Below are 25718 nucleotides of genomic sequence, written 5' to 3' on the forward strand. Positions count from 1 at the left end.
ATTGCAATATAAGGAAGTAATTGAATACTGAATGCAATTCAGAGTGCAAAGGGTATCTAATAGAAATCATTTATTGCCCTGGGTTTACATGGCAAACTCCTACACATCATTTAAGACAACACCTTCAGAATGAAGTCCTTGCTGGCATTGCCAAAACAGAAGACAGCACTCCCATAGCACCTTGCATGTTTTATCATATTATATTGTATGTATGTATTTATTTATATTATCTATCATGATCTACTAAAATGAGAACTCCTTCAGAACGAGGTCCATATGTTCACTGATCTTTGCATCCCTACTCCTTAACAGAGGGTCTAGTAGATATTCAATACCTGTTTGTTGACAAAATAACTGTTATTAACAAGCTCACACTGGAACTTAGCCTTAAAAAATGTTCTCGACAGGCAAGATGTGGAACTGCCTTCTGACTACCTTTTAACAAAGATTTATTTGAATGAGACTCATTATTAAATCACATTGAATATCAGGCTACACAAGTATATTTCTATTGTTAGTAGGGAACTTGTAAAACGCCATCCAGAATAAAAGGTGTATGTCACTTATTCATTCAAAAAACATCTAGAGTACGCTAAGAACGAGGCCTTATTTTAGATGCTGGGAAGTAAGATAAAGCCCAGTGATCGTGCAAAGTCCATAACGATGCTCCGACGAGATTCACAAAGTAGCAGTGAGAAAGTAGAAGGAGTTAAACATCTTTGTCCTCCTAGGTGAACGGTGATGAAGCCCAGAATAAAGGAAACACTAGTGGTCACACTGTAAGTTGGGACCAGCTGAACAACAGCAATAAAGACTCATGACCCATCCATTTGCCATTTCTTCCATTTATGACAGAAATGGTCCTTCACTGAGGATCAAAAGGAAACAGAAATGATGCCCTAGATCAGTGGTCGGCAAACTCATTAGCCAACAGAGCCAAAAATCAACAGTACAACGATTGAAATTATTTCTTTTGAGAGCCGAAAACCGACTTCTGCACATGGGCCACGAAGTTTCAATCGCACTGTACATGCGCGCCCGCACGTGGTATTTTGTGGAAGAGCCACACTCAAGGGGCCAAAGAGCCACATGTGGCTCGCGTGCTATGGTTTGCCGACCACTACCCTAGATAATGACTGGGCTTCTAGCTGTGTCCTAAGCTTGCATGTCCATGTGAAGGAGTGATGACCCTTTCAAATAGATACTGACAAAGTGGCCTGTTGCATTTTAATGGTCAACACCATTTAATCATCTCCAGGGAGTTACCAGGACAAAAATGCCATTCCCTGTAGTGCTATTAGAAATTTTCATACACAGGGCTGAGGCTCGACAAATAAGATGCCAGCAACTCTGCGGTACTGATGTATCTTCAGAAAAGCAAAGGTCACTCAGAATAAAATTTACAGCCTGTTATTAGAGACAACAGCTGCTAAAACACACTTTATCCCATGTCACAGAAATGAAGCACCATCTCAACCACCAAATTCACTCTTTATGTATGTGGGCAGGTGGGTGCGTGTGGGCGCGTCAGAAAGAGAAAGAAAGAAATGAGTGGGGGAGGGAATGTGGGTGCGTCAGAAAGAGAAAGAAAGAAGGGGAGGAAACGTAAAGAGAGTCATCATACTTGCTACCATTGAGTAAGTGTATTTTATTAGCCAGATCCCTCCCGTGTGGTTTACATGAATCAGCTCATCTGATGCTCACAATCACTTGATGAGAAAGGTTTTACCATCCTTTTTTTATTAGTTCTGAAACTGAGACTCAGCAGAGAGATTAAAGTCATTGCCTCACGGTTATGAAACTAACAAGTGAGGAGGAGTCAGAATTCAAATCCCAAGTCCTGGCCTATTCTATCCCAAATCTAAGCTCTCAAGCCCTAAGCAACAGTGTTTACCAGTGGTCACCACAGTTCATTCAAGGAATCTGTGCAGCCCTCATGACCTTGAATGATAAGGACAAATGACCGTGCAACACAGAGTCTCAGCTAGACAAGGTCCGAATCGTTCTCATCAGACCTAAAATAAGGAAGAGCTTCATGTGCTGGCAGCTCTGTCCACACCTCAAAAGGAACTCTGTTAGGTTAATGTGGTATTTTTTATTTGTGTTTATGTTTTAAAGTTCCTTTTGAGTAAAAATATTTGAATAAAGTGGAGCAACAAAAGGGTATAAAGAGCTGGTATTTGAAACTTGTTTTCTCTCTTGACCGGCCCAAGGTTTGGGCTCTGGGCAGCACTATGGGGCTTCCACAGGGTGTCTCTCCTGACCACACCCTCGGTGCCAAGCCAGCGCTGGCCCAACAATCAAAGCTCTCATGAATATTCTCTCGGGCTCTTCCTCAAAGAGGCCTTCAGTGAGAGTCCACGGGGACCTGAGGGGACTCGGGGTAGCTCTGGTTCCTCTTCACATCAACAGGATGTGCGCTGGTCACCTGTGGCCAGGGAATAAGAGAGTCTTGTACCCACTCCCTTCCCCAGCAACAGGACCAACTGGGAAGCCCTCCCTTCCTGTCGAGTGGCTCCCTACTGCAGAGTAAAGCATTTACTCATTTCTTTGAGCCTCTCCTCGGAAAGGGGCCACTCCCTTGAGTAGGGGATATACGTCTAATGCTAATTATTAAAGAAGCTGATGTGGAGAAAAGTCACAGTCCCTTGCTTTTATTCCAATTCCATTGATGTTTTCCGACTAGAAAATTCTACATGGCTGATCCACAGTAACTAGGCCCTTACCATTTTATTTATGGAGTAATACAGAGAACTCAAAATAATCTTCAAAATCAAACTGGCCAACTTCATCCTACAGATGAAAGTACAGAGAAATTAATGCATAGAAAAAGTAATTGCCCTAAATCACCCAATTAATGGCAGAGTCAGGAGCAGATCCCAGAGGCATTCTGCTTCAATGAATATAAATGAGAAAACACACACACACACACACACACACACACACACACACACTGGGTAAAACAAACAATAAAAAAAGGTAAATGAAAAACAAATACAACACTGTTATGAAAAAAGCTAACAGGATACTAATATATGTGAAAACGACATAATGTGCAAGTAATTCAGTTTCCAATGACTTTTGTCAAAGATCCGTTACAGAGATTATCAATTGGTTATAATTTAAGGGGACCGCCTCTGCAGGTGCCAGGTACCGCAACAGCCAGTGCTTACACCTACTCCCGGCTACCCCCGTGGATACATGTCCATGCTCACAGGAAGAAAGCGTGGACCGGACTGAACAAGGTGGATGCATAGGCAGTAAGAATAGCGCCCCCGGGAAGAAAGCAAACCTGGATCTCGGCTTGGGCCACCAATTAAAAACTCAGTCCTAAATTTCTCAATCAACTTGGAAACTTCAGGCTCTTTATTTGTAAGATAAGTGAGTTACATGGTGTGCTTTTAAGTATCCTTTCAGCTCTAAAATTCGAAATCTAGATAGATCCTTGCTTTTTTTAAAAAAAAAAAAAAAATGAAAGTTCTTTACCAGCTTTACACAATGGAACAAGTCCAGTGTTGAGCTCTGCACTTAAAATGCCGAAAGAAAACCTAGAAAGGATATTAATAAACAAGCAAAGAGAAAGCAGAGCCTACAAGGAGGGTGACATACACTCTGGGTTGACCAGACCATTCTTGGTTTATGCCTGCTTTCCCAGTGCCCTAACCACTTAATGCCTGTTTTCCTTAAATAAAAGTGTCTCGGTTTGGATGATAAATTACACGCTTAATCCTATAAGGAACTGCTGTCATTTATCTTGGGGAATCAATCCTTCAGCATCTCTGATCATGTACAGGCAAAAGCCCAAACCCTTTATCGTGTTCTGAAGGCGTTGCTCTCTCTCCAGTCAAAACGCAATCGGACGTCCCTTCTCTTTGCTGATCACACCTGGCTACTTTCAGTTCCTCAAAGGCAAGGACCTTTGCTCCTGCTCCTCCTCCTGCTTAGCTTCTCCTCCACCCCCACCCACACCATGGCAAGCTCCTCCACAATCAGGAAGACTAAGCTGAGTACTGCCTCCTGTGGGAGGTCCTATCTCCCCTCTGCTCGGGATTCCCTACCCAGACCTCTGCTAGCACTTGGGCCCGACTGCCCTGCAGCTCTTTCCTCCTCTCCTCTCCTACACTGTAAGCTCTGTAAAGAACGGGGTGTATCACTCACCTTTTCATCCCTTAGCATACAATCAGCACTCAACCCCATGTCTGATGAATGAAATAGACAAGCACGTAAGGATTTGCTAGCACGATATTGGCCAAGTTACCTTTCACCAGAGTGAACAAGAAAACAATGGACTTGAACTCATCGGGCCCATCACTAGTACCACGACCAGTAAGTCTCTTGTATGGTATGTTGCTGTGATGGACGGTCACCATCTACAACAATCCTGCAGCTGAATTCCAGTTCTGCTACTGACAGAAGTGGTCTTGGATAAGTTACGCACCCTGTCTTAACTCAGTTCCTTCGGAATGACACGGGAAAGACAACTGTCCTTGGTGTAAAGGTATCAACAGTGCATGAAGAGTAGGGCCCATTACCTTATTAATGTAGGTAAGAAGGGGTAATTCAGCTCCAGTGGTGATCATTTCCAGCCAGAACAGATCCAACTAGAAAAAGAGTGTAATAAGCCCCACAGGATCATAATCCCCACCTGGATTTATGTTGCTGTATGTCCCTCACTCTGTCCCAGGGCTCAGAGGCAAAAAAAAATCTGCACACTGTCACCATTATTGTCTCTTTCTAAATCCTGGGTTTCCTCTTCTAATTATCCCCCATAGAAGTGTCATCACAAGGAATAGAGCAGGAAAGGCTGGGACTTACAAGTCAAGACAGACTGTGGTCAAATAAGGAAGAACTTGCCTGCCACTCTGGTTCAACTGTGTAACAAACTTAAAAGGAATTCTTGGTAAAATGTCAAGTAGGGAGACTTCGAGCCTGGGTAAGGATTACATGACCTCATGCTGGGATAATAAACCCTCCAGTTAACTATACCTGTAACAAAACACTCACTCAATCATAAGCAGTCAGTTATGGTGCCACGACTGCAAACAGTGGGGAAGGGCTGATAAAAACGCGAGTCCTGAGAGTCATCATTGGAAACAAAAGGAGGAAAGGAATGCTCCTTAAAGCTTTCTTCCACTCAGGCAACAAAGCACAGGCAGCTAGGCAGTATCAACAGAAACAAAGGGGGTCACAATGTTTCAATTTAATAGCACGGCGCTGTTCAAACTTCATAACAGAACCCAGCACAGTGCGGATGATGGTTTTTATTATGGAGATACAGGATAGCATGGGCTCTGGAACAGAGAGGGCCTGCCGTGAACTCCAGCTCCTGCACTTACCTAGCTGTGTGACCTTGCCCAAGTTACCTAACTTCTCTGTCCCTAAGTTTTCACCTCTGAAAGAGGAAGATAACAAATACACAATGGTACCTACACTCCACAGGGCTGCTATTACAAATACTAATTTCTATGGTAGACCAGTACAGGGCAAATGATTCATGCTACCTAAGAGTTTGACAGCCCGGCCGGCATGGCTCAGTGGTTGAGCGTCGACTTCTGAACCTGGAGGTCACGGTTTGATTCCTGGTCAGGGCACATGTGTGGGGCATGCAGGAGGCAGCTAATCAATGATTCTCTCTCATAATTGATGTTTCTCTCTCTCTCTCCCTCTCCCTGTCTGAAATGAATTTTTAAAAATAAAATAAATAAAAAATAATTTGACACATAAAAGTATTAAGATCCAGTGCTCACTCAAAAGCTGCTTACATACAACCTTATGCTTAGAAACTGATACAGGTATTGCCACCATAAATCTCAAAGGTGCCTTTATTTTATGCTGACTCCCAGCAATTCGGCTTGTTGACCAACAAATCCTTTTCCTGGTCATGAGGACTGGACAACCCAGAGGTCATTTTACCATGGTGAAACGGAAACTGAAGGTTCTCCACACAATTAATCCAACTATAATCATCCCCCAAATAAATGAAAGTTAGATAAACATTATTTACTGAGCATCCACATGGCCAGTCGCTTTGCAAGATGTTGTACTTTGATTGGAAGATAATGTGGAGAAAATGGACAACACATCTTTGCAATCCCTGCCTATCGTCACAAAGCTGACAATCTGGCAGGGGAGATGGATATTAAAAATAAAATGTGCACCAAAAACCCCATTGTCAATAAACTAATTTACAATAAAAAGAGCTTCAAGTAGACTAGAACTCTTGTTCCTACAAGACCAACCCATCTCTTCCATGCAATCATGACTACGCAGAATTCAGGCAGCAGAGTACATTGTGTGAGTGGTTTCAGGTGTCACCTTGACAAGTATCTGCATAGGATGTGAATTCCCTATTCTAAGCTTGCTAACCACCCGCCCCACTCATTCTCCCATTCTTACTGCTTTCCTCAAAAAGGCTACAGTCCATTTATTTTATTTCTCTTTCCTATGTTACAGTCACATACACATAAAACTTCTTCCATTACATACCTATAGAAATAATGCTATTTTCCCAGAGGTTGTCACCTGTATTTGATATCTGCAGAGTCTCCAAGCTTAAACTTCAGATGACAACATTATTTTTGTTATGTTTAAGTCTGGGGTTGGTGTGCTGGGGTGGAAGGGGCATGTAGGGCAGATATACACTGAAACTATTGCCTCATAAACCCTCAAAATCATTCTCATTTAACCTACAAAGCAATCCAATGCGACACAAAAGTTAATGTGCATGAGTCTTGAAGCATACTGCATACCTCAGTTTGTTAGGCATTATACAAAGGTCAAAATCAAAACAAGAACTTGGCAGGTTCATACTCCAAGTTCAATAGTCCTTTTCTGCTAGCGGCTCTATGAACTGTGAGCAGCAGCACTTGAGGTATAATAGGAAAAGTGGCCCCCATAAGATGTGTTTCGTCTATCATGGAAAATATGTCCTCATGGCACAGGTATGCTCAAATTCCCAAGGTTTTTGGTGACAATTAACATATAGGGAAACCATTTTTGTACTTCTACTAAGCTTTGTTAGAAGAAATAAGATAATCTCATATCTGAGGGGCTGTAGTCCCCAGTGGGAATATTATCAGTGTCCAGTTAGCTACAGAGAGGACTTCAGTTGTATCAGCAACTCCCAGGTCTCATCCTTATCCTTAAGGTCTACGTGAGGGTCTCAATCATCATACTCAGCTATGACCTCCACGATGATTTGCCCTAATCAAAATAAATCGGACCAATGCCTCAACCAGAATGCTAGTTTACTCCGTGATGATTAGGGCTCCATCTCTTCCCAGGGACTAAATGAATGTAACTCCTGGCGTTTCAGAGGAGCCACGCAATCCCAGGTCACATGCATTCAACACGGCTTTAGAAATTGGCCCAAAGAGCATTAGAGGAACTTTCCACTGAATGTCCATGGGGAAAACTGAAATGCTAAAAGATATTTTTAAAAACGTGATCAAACACTATTCTGAATATAGTCTATGGAGAAAATGTGATCCAATAGGGTAATTACTTAAACGAATTCTCGCTGGGTGAACTTTTACAAGACGCACTCTGAGCTCCAAGAGAAATGTTCTGTGTGTATCCTTTTTGTGGGTAAATCTCCAGGGGTCAGAAGAGGACCTGGAACTTAGATGTTCTTTAATTCCCTGAGTACTTAAATGAAGAAATAAAAATATTCCTCCTGGTCATTACCATGAATTTTTCATCCAGGAAAAACAATAGTTATTTAAAGGCAAAAGTTGTTTGCGTATACATAGAAGAATACGAACTTGCTTCTCACCTTAAAATATAAATTAACTTCTACCACTACAAATAGAAAATTAATGGGGGGAAAACTAAGTTTTCATAGAGATGAAGAATGCTATTAATTCAAATCCATTTTATGCAGTAAATCTATACAAAACCTTGATATACTACCTACATGTGTGTAGTGACAATTACAGAATGTGAAAGATAACTTATTTATAAATAGATTCATAAACATAGCTATCTATGAAAACATATTCATATTACATAATAAACACTTTCTATCTGAAAATCTTGCATAGAGACCACAAGGCAAAAATCCCACAACTGGACTACAGGAAAACCTGTCAAAGCTGGAATTTTCAATACTAAATAGCCAAACTCATCGATGATATCTTTCACATCATCATTTACACTAAGCCACTGAGACACGCATTTCCCTAAAGCTAATTCTGTCATTGTAGAAAGACTGGTATGCTGACTTCACCACAGAGATTTGATAAAAAGTACTTCATCCCCTGGTAAGTCCTGCATACCTTCTGGTGAATATTCATACCATCGTTTACCACTATCCTGAACTAACGTAGTTTATAGTAAGACATCGAGAATCCGTAGAGCAAGCGACAGACAAGACAACGCTTACCGAGCACAATGACCACCGTCTTCAGAAGACTCATCATGGTATCGCGATTCCGCCGGGGCCCAGAACTGTGCCGAGACATTCTCATAGTCCTCTGGCGAACGTAGCCAAAAATATGAGCGTAGAGAACCACCATGACGACAAAGGTCACCAAGTTGAAAATGGCCCAGAAGACTAAGTAGGAGTCACTGTAGAGGGGTGCCATGTTGGAACAATGCTCAATATCACAGATGCAATTCCAGCCCACACTGGGAATTGCACCCATAACAATGGCCATGGTCCAGATGACCACAATCACCACCACCACCCTCCGGTTGCTCATCCGCGTGTGGAGCTGCATGCGGAAAACGGTAATGTGCCTCTCGATGGCAATGGCCAACAAATTGGCCACAGAGGCCGTCAGGCTGGTGTCAATGAGGCCCTGACGGAGGAGCCACGTGCTGACAGTCAGTCTCCGAGTGTTAGGTCCCGTGTTGAACATTAGGTAGAAGTAGGCCAACCCAGCAAAGAAGTCTGCAGCGGCCAGGTTAGCCATTAAGTAATAAATAGGAAAATGGAAGCGGCGGTTGACGTAGATGGCCACCATGACCAGTAGGTTGGCCAACATGATGAAGATGCAGACGGTGATCCCAAGCCCCATCACCAGCTTGCTGACCGTGTTCCATTCTGTGGCGAGATACTTCCCACTCCTGTTATAGAAGAAGGCGATGGACTCATTGTAGAAGCACTGTGGTTCATTCATGGCTGTGAACTGCGAGAGAAAGGAAGAAAGATGAAAACCAAAGAAAAAAAGAAACCACGGAATCCAAATAAAAAGACATATAGATAACACAAGATTTCGATGGTAAATGTCACACACACACACACACACACACAAAAGCAAAGAATTTGAAAATCTGCTTCTGCAACATGTTCTATGATTATGTTGAAACCTCAAGGTTTCTCACTGTATTACTATCCTCAAGAGTTTCAAGATTAAAGACAGTTGGAGTTAAATAAATGACAAGGTCTGTGCTTGGTGGTTGCACATCATTGATGTTTACTAGAAAAGCCACATGGCCCAGAAATCTTACTTAAAATACATGAGAAAGATGAGAATTCGGCAGAGCATTACAACTGGAATATTTATCATAGTGAAATCGACTTGGACCTGTTATTTAGGGAATCTGTAAACATAGTTGGTTTATAGATAGGGTATCATTGCCCTATTATTCAGCATTTCTGTTCTCACATAGAATGTCCTGTCTGTGACAGACATTTTTAATACAAGTCCCCACAAGGACCATCAGTCCCAACATTTCAAAGAGGTCACTATGGATCAAAGCTTCTTTGCCCAAAGCCAGCATTTGCTGTTCAACATTCCTGTGGGCAGCACTGTCTACCCCCACGACTCCTTGTCCCCAGAATAGCAATCGTTAACCAATCTATGATGTTTGAGGACATTTTTCTTTTTGGAAGACATAAGGAATATGTTACCTAATGTAATGTCCAAAGAGCAGCTGACCTTTTGACACTGGTTTACAAACAGCGAGGTATACTTAGATTAGATAAATAGTATCTTCTATTCCCTGGCTGGTTTGGCTCAGTGGATGGAGAGTCAGCCTGCGAACTGAAGGGTCCTGGGTTCGATTCCAGTCAAGGGCACATGCCTGGGTTGTAGGCTCAATCCCCAGTAGGGGGAGTGCAGGAGGCAGCTGATCAATGATTCTCTCTCATCATTGATGTTTCTCTCTCTCTCTCCCTCTTCCTTCCTCTCTGAAATCAATAAAAATATATTAAAAAGAAAAAAAAAAGAATATCTTCTAAAATGTGGAGTGATAAATAATGTATTACGTGTTTTCTTATTTTTTAACGTCATTAACTAGAATATATTTGCTTATTATTTATACCTTACTTGAATCCAAAAAGGATTGAGGAAGTTTATAATGGAACTAGAGGCCTGGTGCATGAAATTCATGCACGGGCAGGCTCCCTAGGCCTTGGGGACCTTTCAGTGCATTGGATGACACGCAACAAACTGAGCCATACCAGCAGGGTGAAAATATTTCTTGAAGACAGTTCACATCTACCTTTTTTCTTTTAGTTGGTATTCCATTTAATTAATTACTTAGCAAATGTGATCGTTTTAACCTCTATTTTTTTATTATTTTTTTTTACTTTTGGGTGTAGTTGACTTTCTAATACTGTATGAGTTTCAGGTGTGCAGCATAGTTAACCACTATTTTAGACCAAATATTCTATTCAATATCCACAGGTTGTGCATAAATGTTTACAAACCCTGAAAGTTTCCCAACAGTATAAATGTTTATTAAATGGTTAGTCTTTTATTTTTTATTTTTTTTAAATATATTTTATTGATTTTTTACAGAGAGGAAGGAAGAGTGATAGATAGTCAGAAACATCGATGAGAGAGAAACATCGATCAGCTGCCTCTTGCACACCTCCTACTGGGGATGTACCCGCAATCAAGTTATATGCCCTTGACCGGAATCGAACCTGGGACCTTTCAGTCCGCAGGCTGACGCTCTATCCACTGAGCCAAACTGGTTTTGGCTAAATGGTTAGTCTTTTAATTCATCCAGGTATCAAGAGTCTCTTTCCTCATCTAGACTTGAAAAGCTTTTAGATCATGCTTCTACCATTACACATAGCATGTTGTATAATTATTTATAGCTTAACACATTACGGATGGATCATGAGAATTCTCGCTTCATATTACACAGTGTTTTACAAAGTATCATACTTTAAAAAAATATTAGCTTGTAAGAACATGTAATAAATAACTTCAAAATGCAATGGGTATTTAATTTTAAAGCATGCCTGTAACATTTATGTAAAAATGTTTTTTGTACTCATTCAATAGAAACTTATCTGGCCACTGGGTAAAGCTAGCAATAAAACTACTGGTCCGCAATGTGTTAACTTGTCTGTTTCTTAAAGATCATAGTCCAAGGGAGTAGTGAAGATCTTGTCCTACACATATTGGTGTCTTACGTACCTTTCACAGAATCTCATTCACTTGAGATCTGGGAATTTGGCTTATATGTTCCATTCCACCCAAATCTTGCCATTACTCTGGGTAACTCATCTCATTTTTTTTTTTTTTTTTTGCCTTTCAGTTTCTGACCTCATCTCTGATGACTTTCTGTTTCATTACAACATACCTGCCCACACCCATGGCAACACCCTGGACTTTGCAATCACTCAGAACTCCCTTTGGAAATAATTAATTTATACCTCATATGTTGTACATCAAAAAAACACCAAACATGAGTCTAAGTAATTGCTCTTCATATGGTTATTAAACAAAGCAAACATCAAAAATAATTCTTGAAGGTATAATTATTAAAATAATAATATAATAATAATCTGGAATTAAAATTACCATATCAATAAGAACTTGAAAATAAGGAACTCAGAAGTATGCAAATTACTGTTTATATTCTTATTAATCAGGTAAGAGTCAAAACATACTATTTAAATTATAACAATAATTTTCAAAAATAAGTTTAAGGGGAGAAACCAAGATGGCGGCATAGGTAAACACCTGAACTTGCTGCCTCGCACAACCACTTCAAAACTACAACTAAATGACAAAACAGACATCATCCAGAACCACAGGAAGGCTGGCTGAGTGGAAATTCTACAACTAGAAGGGAAGAGAAAAGCACACTGAGACTCAGAGGAGGTACGGAAGTGAAGTGCAGAGGTACGGAAGCGCGCACGCGGAGAGGGCTGGCTACTGAGGACACTGCTGGCTTTCTCAATCGGGAGGGAGACACAAGCTCCCGACTACTCTGAACTCCAGTTCTGGACAAGACTCTGGGGACCCAGACTCATACGGGGAGAAACTGGACTGTCTGGCAGTGGGCAGAACTCAAGGGCGACTTTCTCTCAGAGGGGCTTGCAGCTATTACCAAGGGACACTGAGACCTGGGGGCCTCTTAGGGCAGGGCTGATGGGAAGCCATTGCTGTTTGCTCCGCCCTGAGACCCCGCCCCACCCAAGCTGTGCGCAGAGGCTTTTGCATATGAATGGCCTGGTCCTTTGAATTCTCAACTTATCTAACAAACTGCAGCTGAGTCAAAGAGACCCAGAACATCCAAAAAAAGGCCCAAGGACCCACAGCAACCTGCATTGCTTCACAGCTGGGCCTCATCTGGGCACCTCCAAACCCCAAACAAAGAAGAGGAATCTTCAGATCTCTCCGTAGCTCCTGCTGGGTGGCCTCAGGCAGAGGCAAAATTAGCACCTCCTTGAAGATCCAAGACCCAGTGTACCCAGTGTCAGAGTGGGACCATCCAGATTACAACTCCTCAGATCCATAGGGACACACTCAGGGGGAAGACTCATTAAGCACCAAAGCCCCACCGAAGCAAATCTTGCCTCATAAGGGTGTCTCCCGAACAGAAGTTCTCCCATCATAGACACAGCTGATCCTCACAGCCAATTGTCCTAGAGGTCAATTCCTCCCAGTGATACCAACAACAATCAAGGCTTAACTACAACAAGACTGTGCACACAGCCCACAAAGGGGTGCACCAAGAGTGTCCACCTCAGGTAACTAGGGAGGCTGAGCCACTGGCCCATATAGGACACCTAACACACAAAGCTACTCTACCAACTCAAGGAAGCAGCGAAAATGTGAAGACAAAGAAACAGATCACAAACGGAAAGAAATGGAGGAAAGCAAACGACTGGATATAGAGTTCAAAACCACGGTTATAAGGTTTTTCAAGAATTTTCTAGAAACCGCTGATAAATTTAGTGAGACCCTCAAGGATATGAAAAAGGACCAACTAGAAATTAAGCATACACTGACTGAAATAAAGAATAATATACAGAGATCCAACAGCAGACTAGAGGATCTCAAGAATCAAGTCAAAGATTTGAAATACAAAGAAGCAAAAAATACCCAACTGGAAAAGCAAAAAGAAAAAAGAATCCAAAAATATGAAGATAGTGTAAGGAGCCTCTGGGACAACTTCAAGCATACCAACATCAGAATTATGGGGGTGCCAGAAGAAGAGAGAGAGCAAAATACTGAAAACCTATTTGAAGAAATAATGACCGAAAATTCCCCCCACCTAGTGAAAGAAATAGACTTACAAGTCCAGGAAGCGCACAGAACCCCAAACAAAAGGAATCCAAAGAGGAACACACCAAGACACATCATAATTAAAATGCCAAGAGCAAAAAACAAAGAGAGAATCTTAAAAGCAGCAAGAGAAAAACAGTTAGTTACCTACAAGGGAGCACCCATACGACTCTCAGCTGATTTCTCAACAGAAACTATGTAGGCCAGATGGGAGTGGCAAGAAATATTCAAAGTGATAATAGCAAGAACCTACAACTAAGATTACTCTACCCAGCAAAGCTATCATTCAGAATTGAAGGGCAGATAAAGAGCTTCACAGATAAGAAAAAGCTAAAGGAGTTCACCACCACCAAACCAGTATTATATGAAATGCTGAAAGGTATTCTTTAAGAAGAAGAAGAAGAAAAAAAGGTAAAGATAAAAATTATGAACAACAAATACATATCTATCAACAAGTGAATCTAAAAATCAAGTGAATAAAAAATCTGATGAACAGAATAAACTGGTGAATATAATAGAATCAGGGGCATAGAAAGGGAGTGGACTGACAATCCTTGGGGAAAAGGGGTGTGTGGGGGTGGGGCGGGAAGAGACTGGACAAAAATCATACACCTATGGATGAGGACAGTGGGGGGGAGGCGGTAAGGGCATGGGGTTGGGTGGGAACCAGATGGAGGGGAGCAATGGGGGGAAAAAAGAGGAACTACTGTAATAATCTGAACAATAATGATTTATTTTAAAAAAATAAGTTTAAATATGATGATTCAAAAACCTCCAAATTGAGTAATTAATATACTAAAGTAGGATGACTACTTTTCATATTACAGAAGATAAAAAGAGTGAAAATAGGGGAAAAAGATAATGCATAGAATGATAATTCTGTAAAATGTTTATTGATCAGACTATGAATTATTTTATTTTCTTCTTCAGAAAAATAACTAATATCTATTGCAAGAAATTTAGGGGAAAACACACAGTCAGACAAAACTCTCAATAAATACTTTTTTAAACTTTTTATTCCAATATCCAAATCACTATAATTAGACATTTCTCTGTAATAAGTTACAGAAATGTGCCCTGCCCAAGCAAAAAGATGTAAATAAAATGGGATTAACCCCACATTAAATTGTCCTCAAAGCTAGAAAGAGAAATCCACATTCATGCCCTTTTCACATCCACCGATTACATCTCAGGATCCTGGGTCGTTGGCTGCTCTACAGAACAGCTGTTCCAAATCTCAGAATGTACCTCACTCTATCATGTGATCTCAAAAGAAGTCAAAACAAATCTGCCAAGCCCAAACTCGAAGAGGCACATGTGGTATTCATCTTTACTACGCACTTCATTTATTCATGTGCACATTCACAAACACGTATGGAATGCCAGGTATGGGCATGCCATTGCCCTACACCAGGCCTCCGAGGGGTGCCAAAATGACACACCTGAGTGCCTGCTGTGGAGCCACTCACAGCCCGGCCAGTGGGTTTTTCAATCTCCTGAGAGACAAGGGGAAAAGGGAACACTTGGCACTGGCTCTCAGACGAGTAATTAAAACTATGTGACTCAGTAAGTACTTAGATAAGAATGTAAATATGTACTCTACTGCCATTCTAAAGGAGAGATTTTCATCTATGCTGGATAAAGGACCAGTAATAAGACATAAATCAAGCCTTCTTGGTCTCCCACTTCTGTTAGAGCACAACAATGGGGTGGCGGAGGACTTCTTCCTGATCCAGTGCTCACCAGCTAATTTGTTCAGCAGGTCTCCAGACACTCTGAGTACGGACTTTCTCATCTGAGTCGCCTCTAAGGCTTCTTCGATTCTAGCTCTTAAATGTAAAGCAATCAGACCTTTGACACACTTCCTCCCCCAAAAATAATTAGAGAAGAGATAGTATAGAATTAAATGCCATTAATGCTCTATTAACAAGAAATATAGTCCCCACACTTTTTATGGCCTCAAATTAGAAACAATTCAAAAAATGGGATAATTTGCCACTAGACCTAGAAAATCGGCCACAAAACAATGCTGATTCAAACGAAAAAATGTTTCAAAATCCTTAAAATAGCTGAAGAACATACAACTACTAGATTTTTAAGTTTATCTGAAAAAAGTACATAAAATGTTACTTCTTATAAAGTAACAATATATATAATACTAATGGCCTTGTGCATGAAATTCGTGCATGAAATTCGTGCACAAGGGGGTGGGGGGGGGGGGTTGTTCCTCAGCCCAGCCTGCACCCTCTCCAATCTGGGACCCCTCGAAGGATGTCCTACTGCTGGTTTACAGGGATCGGGCCTAAACTGGCAGTCAGACATCAGACATCCCTCTCACAATCCTGGACTGCTGGCTCCAGCCGCTCACCTGCCTGCCTGCCTGCCTGATTGCCCCTAACCACTCTGCCTGTTGGCCTGCTTGCCCCCAACTGCCCCCCGCTGCCGGCCTGCTCGCCCCCACCTTCCCTACCCACTGGCCTGCTCACCCCCAACTGCCCCCTGCTGGCCTGCTCACCACAAACTGCCCCCCCCCCCACTGTCCTGCTCACCCCCAACTGGCCCCCCTGCTGGTCTGCTTATCCCCAATAGCCTCTGCCATCCCATCCTGGCTTGATCACCCCCTGGCGACCCAAGGTCCCAGCCCCTCCTTTTTTTCTTTTTCTTTTTTTTTTTTCTTTTCCAGCGCCTCCTTGAGTGGAGGCCAGGGCCAGCTGGAAGCAAGTATCTAGGATTTATTTATCTTCTATAATTGAAACTTTGTAGCCTTGAGCGGAGGCTAGGGCCAGCCAGGGAGGGTGGGAAGCTTGGCTTCCTCTATCGCCGGGGGCAACCCAAGCCTCCTGCTCTCTCCAGCTCAGGGGCTGCTGCCATTTTTGTTGGGATTTATTTATCTTCTATAATTGAAACTTTGTAGCATTGAGCGGAGGCCAGGACTGGCTAGGGTGGGCGGGAAGCTTGGCTTCCTCCATCACCGGGAATAACCAAAGCCTCCGGCTGGCTCCAGCTCCGTGGCCGCCACCATATTTGTTGGGTTGATTTGCATACTCACTCCTGATTGGCTGGTGGGCGTGGCTTGTGGGTGTAGCGGAGGTATGGTCAATTTGCATGTTTCTGTTTTATTAGATAGGATGATGTACAGGGTGAAGCAAAAGTAGGTTTACAGTTGTGAGCAGGCAAAACACAGTTAAAGCTGTAGCAATAATCATAACTTTAAGTCTTTTTCCATGTGAACAACTGTAAACCAATGTTTGCCCTACCCTGTACACATATCTATAAAGAAACTTCCATAAATAAATTATAAATAAGTCAAAACACTTTGCATTTTTTGTAACCTCTTGTAACAGGCTGAGATAAAGTGGGCAACATCATACTTGTCAAATTTCCAAAGAGAGTGAGTTTTGAATTGGTCCTAAGAGGAAGGAATGGGAAAATTCACTAAAAATACAAAGACATGCCGGAGAAAAGTATGTCTTCTAGATGAACTGCTGAACTCAAAGGGATGCAAACCAAGGTGATAGGCTGCCCTGCAAGCAGATTGTCAGATTATGGAAAAAGGACATTAAATATTATGGGGGAAAGGTGAACCCGTGGCCTTGACTGAGGCAGTGCGTTAGAGCTGAGACCCAATCATTAAACTAGGAGTCTTGAAGATCTCCATATCAGTAAAAGAACAGACCAGCAATTAATAATAATAATAATCTACCCCTTGCACTGGGGAAAACAAGGGAGTCTGTCTATTTTAGCTTAGGCTCCTGGTTGGGATATAAATAAAAGATTCCCTTCAGAAATCAGGATCCCAAGCCTGTAACTCACACACAGTTGGGCTTTGAAGTTAGTCTCTCTGTTAAGTCTGAGAACCCACAAAAGGAGAAATTAACATAAAGCATGGTCCCCAGCTTGTGATGTCCCCACCCCCTCCCACTCCCTGTTCCTGGTACTAGCCAGCATACACTCTCCTGAGGACCCGACCTCAATGCAGCCGCGCAGGAGTCTCTCAGGGCAGCCCCCCTGAATGGACTCATCATCCAAAAGAATTGTACACAGGAGGGATATCGGGTACGAAAATCGGCAGAACAGTCCGCAACAGGATTAGACACCAGATTTAAGACAGAACTGGTTGAGTTTTTGTGTTCCCCCTTTTCCACTTCTACTGGTTCAAGAGCAACATTTTCCATTTCTATTCCTTAATGCTTACTTTTAATATTTTAACATGCATAATTGACTAAAGGTCATCCTTTGTCCTTGACAACCTTTCACCTTTACATGTCACTGTTTTGTTTTGACACTTCCATTTGTTTTGACACTGACCTGAAATTACTTACTATTACTGTTTTGATTTTATATTTTCAGTATATTTATTTGATTATCTTTATATGATGCCAGAACAGCCATGATACAAGAACAAACAAGGAAAATAAAAACAAAATAAATTATCAGTAAATATGATTTAAGAACATAAATGAAAAGTTCCTAAATATATTTCAAAATTATATTTTATATTTATATTATATATAAATTATATTATATAATTATATATCATATTATGTTATTATATCATATAAATATTATATATAAATATCATATATGTTATAATGACTAAATAGGGTTTATTCCAGAATGTAAAGGTGAATGCAAACATTTAAAAATTTGGTAATATTACTGACCACATGAACAAATATAGGAAAGAAAAAAGGCAGTTCATCTCAATAGAGACAGAAATGCACTTGGTAAATTTTAATACCCTTTCATGATAATTTGACAATCCATATATTACTTATATTTTCCCACATATGTATATCCACAAACACATGTGGGAAGATGATAAATATCAATTTATGGTCTGAGCTATGAGGGAGGTTAATAAAATCAGGCCGTACAAGGGGTTCCAACTTTATTCATTTGTTTTACTTATTAAAACCCAAAATTTTTAAGCAATTACATCAAAATGTTAAATTTTTACAAAGCTATGTAATAGATATACTATTGTATTATAGTACTCTCTCCACTTTTCTGTATGCTTGACATATATATATGTGTGTGTGTATATATATATATATATGTGTGTGTGTGTATAGATATATATATATATTTTTTTTTTTTTTACAAACATCTAATTCAATCTGAGTTGCAGCAAGTGGTTCTGTTGCCAATAAAAGATGGAGGAGGAGCAAGGAGAGGGGAAGAGAAGCGGCAAGGACTATTACTAGACTTCACCAAGCCCAAAGAATGATTAATGGATCAACACTAAAAGATGGGATGATGTTTCACTTACATTTTCTATTTCTTAGGAGACAAATAAAGGGTATTGGAGATGACATTGTAGATTTATAGTGGCTGAAAGCTTAGGCCTTAGAATCCATGAGACCTGGGTTCAAATTCTACTGATAGAATTTTTATTGTGATTGCATTAAATCTATAGATGCATTTGCAGAGAACTTACATCAAATCAATACTCTTAAAATCCATAGACATGGTATCTATTTGTCTATTTTAATATCTATTAATAAAGTTTTATAAATAATCTCAAAGAGTTCTTCTTATTATTATTAGTTATTCTAAAGTACTTGATACTCTTAATGCACTTACATATAGATTTGGGGGATAATTTTCTCATCTAAGTTGTTTATTATTGAAATATAATTGACATATAACATTATTATTAGTTTTAGGTGTTCAATTTTTTTAAACCAGGATTGTACACCCATTTCTTTACATTTGTAAGGAAATATGTTGTATTCTACCAGCTATATTTATTATACTTTTTTACTTACAAACAGCTTGTCTATACTTTGCTTTTCTATAACTAGCCTAGAGGAAAGCAATAGAATACACAACAAAAAATAGACAGCATTTAATATTTTAAGTATTTAAAGCAATTTATTTTTAATAATTTTAAGGTGGGAAACATGCAAAACGTTCTCATAAGACCAAATGTGTATTCCTGATACGCAATTTCAGTTAGACATCCTGGTGTAACTAAGACTATCATCCACACAGATTCCCTGTTCTTTGTCTCTCTTCTTTCTCCACTGTCACAGAGCCGAAGTCCCATCTGCAGGTTCAGAGTTGCCGGCTTTTCAAATCTAATCTTGAGTAAGACAGCAGGCTGATGGGCAGCTGAGCCGCTCCACATGGACACGTCTCACAGAGGTAGGTGACTGGGAGTCCTAAGTTCCCACTGGTCATCCACACACAATACAGCATGCCAGAGGGAAGCCCTCAGGCTGGGATTCTTCTGGAGTCCGCCCCTCCATTGTTTCTGCCAGGTTACTTCAGTAACCTCATCAACCACAACCAAGTTAATGCTAAACAGAGTTCTAGATATGCAATGTCCTGAGAGTTGAACCAGGCCTAAAACCAGATAATTGTCTCTTCCTTCCAGGCCTGAACTAAGGCTCTAAAACCTCCCTAAACTGGCTGGTGTAGATTCCTCTAAGTGCAGATTATTTTGAAATCAGGCAGCTACCTAGTTCACCAACAACCATACCTACCCCTCTTCCTGCAGGACTGGCATTCTTGCTCTCAAACATCCTCTGAGTCTTTGCTTTATTGCCAGCCTAGTCTTTCAAGAACTAATCTGCTCCGTGGTCCTTGCTTAAACATCGTGTTTGATGCTGAAGAGCAGGTATCAACCACGCTCCCTTCTCTCCCAGCCTGAGCCTGCCGAGGATAATCATTTATGAAATGGGGTAAGTGTAACTTAAGGGCAGTTCTTTATGTGATGCTAGGCAATTACCGAATGGCAGCATCATCACAGAGCAAATGAAGGTTGATTTTTGTAAATGACAGTCTTATTACAGCAAGGTACAGTTCTCAAAAGACACAAATCCCCTGGGCCCTATTATTATGATCTTCTCAGCTGGTTCAAAAAACAGCAGGGCGTTGTTCCACCTTAGTGTTTATTCACGGAGAAGCTACAACAGAAGTTCAAAGGAAACTAGCTGGAGAAGTTCGGAGTAGGGAAAGGAAAACAGGCAAACAGCGCCATAATGGGCAGGAGGAGGGAGAAGGCCGCATGTCTTTGAAGGATAAATAGGTAGCTCCATTAATCATTAAAGACTGCATTGGAAAGAAAGAGAAACAAACGTGAAAGGTCTCATTTGTGGCTGACCCTAGGTATCCTGGTACAATTTTGTCCTAAGAATAGAGAACTCAAAATGTGCCCTCGGATTCTGAAATATGATAGCCTCTCAAGCTCTATCTGAATTTATAAACACAGAAGAGGGCACAGATGAATTTAGATTGCAATATGAGAACAAATTTAACTTCTAGTGGAAACATGGTTCAAGATGGAGTAAGTCAGAAATTTCAGTGTTTATCTCCACTTGCATTTATTCCTGGCAATACATTGGAGTTTTCTGTAGAGTGTTTATCTAACTTGGCTCTCCTTTGATGGATCTTTTGGCGTAGTACATAAGCGCAGTATGCACACAGACCACGTGAAGAGGTAACTACTTTCTTCCTGTAAAGAACTCCCAGGATAATTATAAGGGGAAAGGAACAAACTAACATATGTCAGGTATCTATTAAGGGGCGGATACTATACAGAGCACATAACATATTTTGCCATTTAAACTTGTAAACACGGTGTGTATTATTTGAATCCTAGAAATTTAAAAAAATAAAGCTAAAAGAGATACTTTTAAAAGATCTCCTAGCTACGAGATTTAAACCTACACTTAGACCCAAAACCACTTGGATCTAACCCCAGGCATTCTCTTTTCTCAATTTCATGTTAGATGAGGCCAGACCATGCTATGTCTTTATTGTGTGACACTGGAGACAGACTTCGTAATGCAATTAATTGTTCACACCTTAGTCTAAAAGAGGGCACTATCCAGATATTCATAAGCCCTAGCTGGTTTGGCTCCGTGGATAGAGCATCAGCCTGCAAACTGATGGGTCCTGGGTTCGATTCCGGTCAGGGGCACATGCCCAGGTTTTGGGCTCGAAACCCAGTGGGGGATGTGCAGGAGGCAGCTAATCAATGATTCTTTCTCATCATTGATGTTTCTCTCTCTCTCCCTCTCGCTTCCTCTCTGAAATCAATAAAAAAATATTTTTTTAAATAAAATATTCACGATCTCTTATTTTAGAGAGTCTTAATTTGGCAATTGCAACCATTCCCTTACTTTGGAGCCTTCAGTATATATGTCTCTCTTTTTTTTTTTTATTCTTCAGTGGTGAAATATTCTGGTTAATATTTCAATCTATGGCCACACATAGAGAATAAAGGGGGAAATACTATTTAAACCTTAACAAAAATCACTGAAGAGTGTTAAGCAGAAGAGTAAACTAATATAATCAATGTTTTTAAAGGAAGATACAACATACCAACTACCAAAACACTTCTCAGAAAAACAGTTGGGGAAATCTGAATATGAGTGAGTACAAAATGATTTTAGAGAGTTATTAATAATGGTATTGTAATGGTTAGGTAAGTAAATAATTTTTTAGAGATGCACAGTGATTATAAAAGGTTGAGATAAGATGACACAATATTAAGGATTTGCTTTAAAATATTTCATCTCCACCAAATGGAGAAAGCAAATTAAATATGGCAAATGTTAGTAAGTATTGAATCTAGGTGATAGCTATATTGAACTTCATTATATTATTATTTTTATCTTTGTGAATGTTTGAAAATTGCCATAATACAAAGTTCTTTAAAAAAAAAAAGTCTTTCAATCTCAAAAAACACAACCCATTTAATATGGAATTCAACTGCTTTAATCCACAAGAACCCACTCTCTCTTATCAGAATTAAAACCTCTAAAACATAGATTTTGTAAATATGATGAATTTTGTTAGGATAACCTATTTATTAATAACGATGTTCAAAAACACCTATTTTTCAACTGATCTAATACAAGGAGAGGCCTACTTGTATTAGATCAGAGCACTGGGTAAATACAAGGGGAGCAAATCTGTTAAGACATTGAAAATCTATTCAAATTCATGTCTTTAATGAAAGCTACAGGAAATCTGGCAGGAACTTGGAGAAATCAACATGTCTTTGTTTCCTTGGATTAAAACCAAGATAGCCACTTAACCAATGACAGACAGAATGAAATGCCTTGCAAAAAAATAAATAAATAAATACTGATAGAAGAGAATCCTTCCTTACTGGAATCCCAGGTTTGAGATCTGAATACCTTTGAAGTTTTCAAACAACTCTTCTGGTCTCTAATACCAGTCCTGGATTTGAGAGAGGCCAACCCACTCATTCATATATTGAACTATTGACCCTTCCATTCAAAAGGAAAATGAAACTTTTAATCCATATTCTACCCACAGTCACTAGATGAACCACAATTAAGGTCGTTCTAAACAGAGTTCTAGAAACAGAATAGTCATTAAGAGCGGCAAGTTTTTGGTGTCCTGTCCACCCCCCCCCCCCGCCCCCACATACCCCACCATGTCCACAGGGTAGGAACACATTCATTTAACCGAATGAGCATGTTCCTGTCTGCAAACAAATCCCTGGAGCTTCCTCTGGGTAAGGAAGCTCTTTATCAGCGTCTGGACTAGGAGAACTATAAATCAGCTACAAACACAGCTTTCCTGCTGCTGCTAGTCCAGTTTCGCCTCACTATTCATCCTGCTTCAGAAGACCAAGGTGCTCTCTGAGCATGAGAAAACAAAAATCCATCTCAGCCTGGGCAGCAGCAAAGCAGGGAATGCAAACTTGTCCCACTTCAAAGCACAAGGCATATCTTTCACTGACTAAATAGCAATCCCAGCAGGAGTGACAATGAAAGCTTTCTTCCCTGTTATTGTTTGAAACAATCACAGGCTATTTGTTCATATTAATTAGCTTATATCTAGTATTAGGCAGCCTTGGTTAGAAAAATGCTCTTTGTTACCAAATGAATAGAGTAACAAACAAAACCAAAAGCTTTTTTTTTTTCTTTCTTGCATTGTTGTTTTTGCCTTAGCAAAGAATTTTTGAAAGGCCTTTCACACTTCAATGTGGGCTTATCTTTACACAGGTCCTTGAATTCACTCTCAAAGAATGCAAATTGATGTGCCAGACAATACCAGGTTAAGCTGATTGAGTGAACTGCTTGTTACGCCTTGCCTAAGGAGATGCTGTATTTAAATTACTTTTACCTTCTTTGAACTTTGGGGAAAACTTGATCATAGGAGAGAAGGCATCAATACAAGCATGGGGACAAAGACAAATCAGTCTTGGACTAAAAGTTGACTGCACAAATTACACGTGAAGAGTTGCCATATAATCAGGAGGCCCATCATCGACCAGAGGATGCTGGGAAAGAAGTGACCCAGTGGCCGGCATCTCTCCAGAAGAATAAGCTGCCTCTGCCTGGGGCCTAATACCCCAGTTTATAGCTGACTCCTTCCAAGTGGGCTTGAGTTCCCCCAAACATCAGAGGCTACTGCTGTTCCCAACAAATGGTAAGAATAATAGGGCTCGAGAGGGAATAATGGCGGCGGAATAGACAGACGTGTTCCGAGCCTTGTCCCGGAGCAGAAAGAAAGAACAGCTGAGGGTCGCACAAGGAGTGTTTGTTGGCCGGTTGGGAGACAGCTGAATTCCAGAAGGAGGTGGGGGACTGCTGAACGGGGTTCCCCTGACCTGGCAGCACCAACTGCGGCTGGGTCCCCTCCCGGAGCTGCGGGGTTGGACGCGGAGTCTGCGCCATCTTGATCCGGAAAGTGGAGCTTATCTGAAGCCTGAGAATCCACAACTGCGGCACCCCAGGAACAGCTGCGAGCCCCAGAACAACGCTCCCCAACTGGCGCAAGCACACGGGTTCAGAGGAGCTCTACACTCCACCACGGAAAGGTCAGATTTCGCCTGGGATAAGGTGAGGTCTCTGGTCCCGGAGGGAGAGAGGAACGCGCGTTTTGCGGGAGCTGGAGGACCAGGGAAGTCTGTGCCTAGAAAAATCCGTGGCTGTAGGGGCTGGCGTGATCTGTGATTGTGGAAAGGGGTCCTCAGAGCTGCTAAGAGAAGGGCACTCTAAAAAGCAAACCATTTTGATCTGAAGTGCAGGGACACCCTAAGAATTTCAGGCAGTCCAGACTTACGCGCAGCCCCTGCGTACCCTGGGTGCCTGGGCTTACGCGGAGTCCCGGAGTTCGCACAACTGAGCTTTTTCCTCTTGAAATTCTTGCCTCTGATTACTAAGCCCAATACATAGGATCACCCAGTTGGGGACACCCTGGGAGACTGCAGGGGAAGGTTGTTTTTCTGGAACCTGGGGATTGGAGCTGGGCGTGACCATCAGAGAGTCAGCTCTGAGGCAGACCACTCCCACAGGCCAGTGGCGAGTGCGGGAAAGAAGGCTCTAACACTGCCTAGAGAGGCCATAGATAGACCCGGAAGTTAATCCAGAAACACTGCCACCCAGGGGCTGAATCACAAATTGACTCTTGTGTAATCAAAAATAAAGGAATACGAGAAATTAAGACACACCGCCTGCTTAAAATCAGGACTGGCTTACAACACCGAAGAGCAGTGGATCGCAGGGAACTGCAATACTGTCTGGACTGAGAAACAGGCGTGCCAAACAGAAAAACAGAGGAAGTGAATGACCTTCACTACTTCACATTTTATTTTTACCTTTTATTTTTTTATTTTTTTATTCTTTTTTATTTTCATTTTTTGCATCTTTTAATCAAGAAACTTTTTTTTCTCTTTTTTCATCACTTGATTTTACCTTTTTAATTATTACATTTTTATTTTCAATCCGTATTATTATTACTGCTATTTTATCTTTTTTTTTTTTTTTTTTTTAAGTGTCATTTTATTTTCTCTTCATTTTATTTTGGGATTAGGGTTCTACATTCTATTTCTATCTTTCCTTTAGCATCGTTTTACTCTATCTCAACTCTACCTTTAGGCCATCACTCTCCTCCTAACCTCCCCCTTTTCAGTGTCCTGTTTATCTTACCCTTTTACTGCTTTAGATTCTCCCTATTCTTTCTGTTTACCCCTTGTTAAAATTTCACCCTACTTACATATCTAATCTCCAATCCCCTGCTCCAAGTCCACATACACCTCTCCCTTCGCTGTCTGAGCTATCCATAAACTTGTCCTTCTCTCTGTCCTTTTGTTGTTGTTTGCTTGAATGTAGATTATATCCAATTTTTATGCTTTTTTGTGAGATTGTTTTGCTTATTCTTCTTTTGTTTATTTTTTTGTTTGTTTTGTGCTTCAGCTTTCCCTTGCCTCACTCCATATTAGTTGGTGTTGTAGTTTGTACTAATCCC

At 40.9% G+C, this 25718-nt stretch overlaps 1 protein-coding gene across 3 annotated transcripts in view; it reads right to left on the minus strand.

Moving 5' to 3' along the window:
- LPAR1 (lysophosphatidic acid receptor 1) overlaps positions 1 to 25718 on the minus strand; it is a 135352-nt gene that overhangs the window by 41552 nt on the left and 68082 nt on the right. For all 3 annotated transcript variants that reach the window (XM_080669091.1, XM_080669090.1, XM_080669092.1), the window contains exon 3: positions 8384 to 9131. In XM_080669091.1, coding sequence (XP_080525217.1) covers positions 8384 to 9131 — 748 coding nt within the window. The remainder of the gene's footprint in view (positions 1 to 8383; positions 9132 to 25718) is intronic.

This window comes from Plecotus auritus (genome assembly GCF_963455305.1).
Source record: "Plecotus auritus genome assembly, chromosome: 5".
Lineage (NCBI taxonomy): Eukaryota > Metazoa > Chordata > Mammalia > Chiroptera > Vespertilionidae > Plecotus > Plecotus auritus.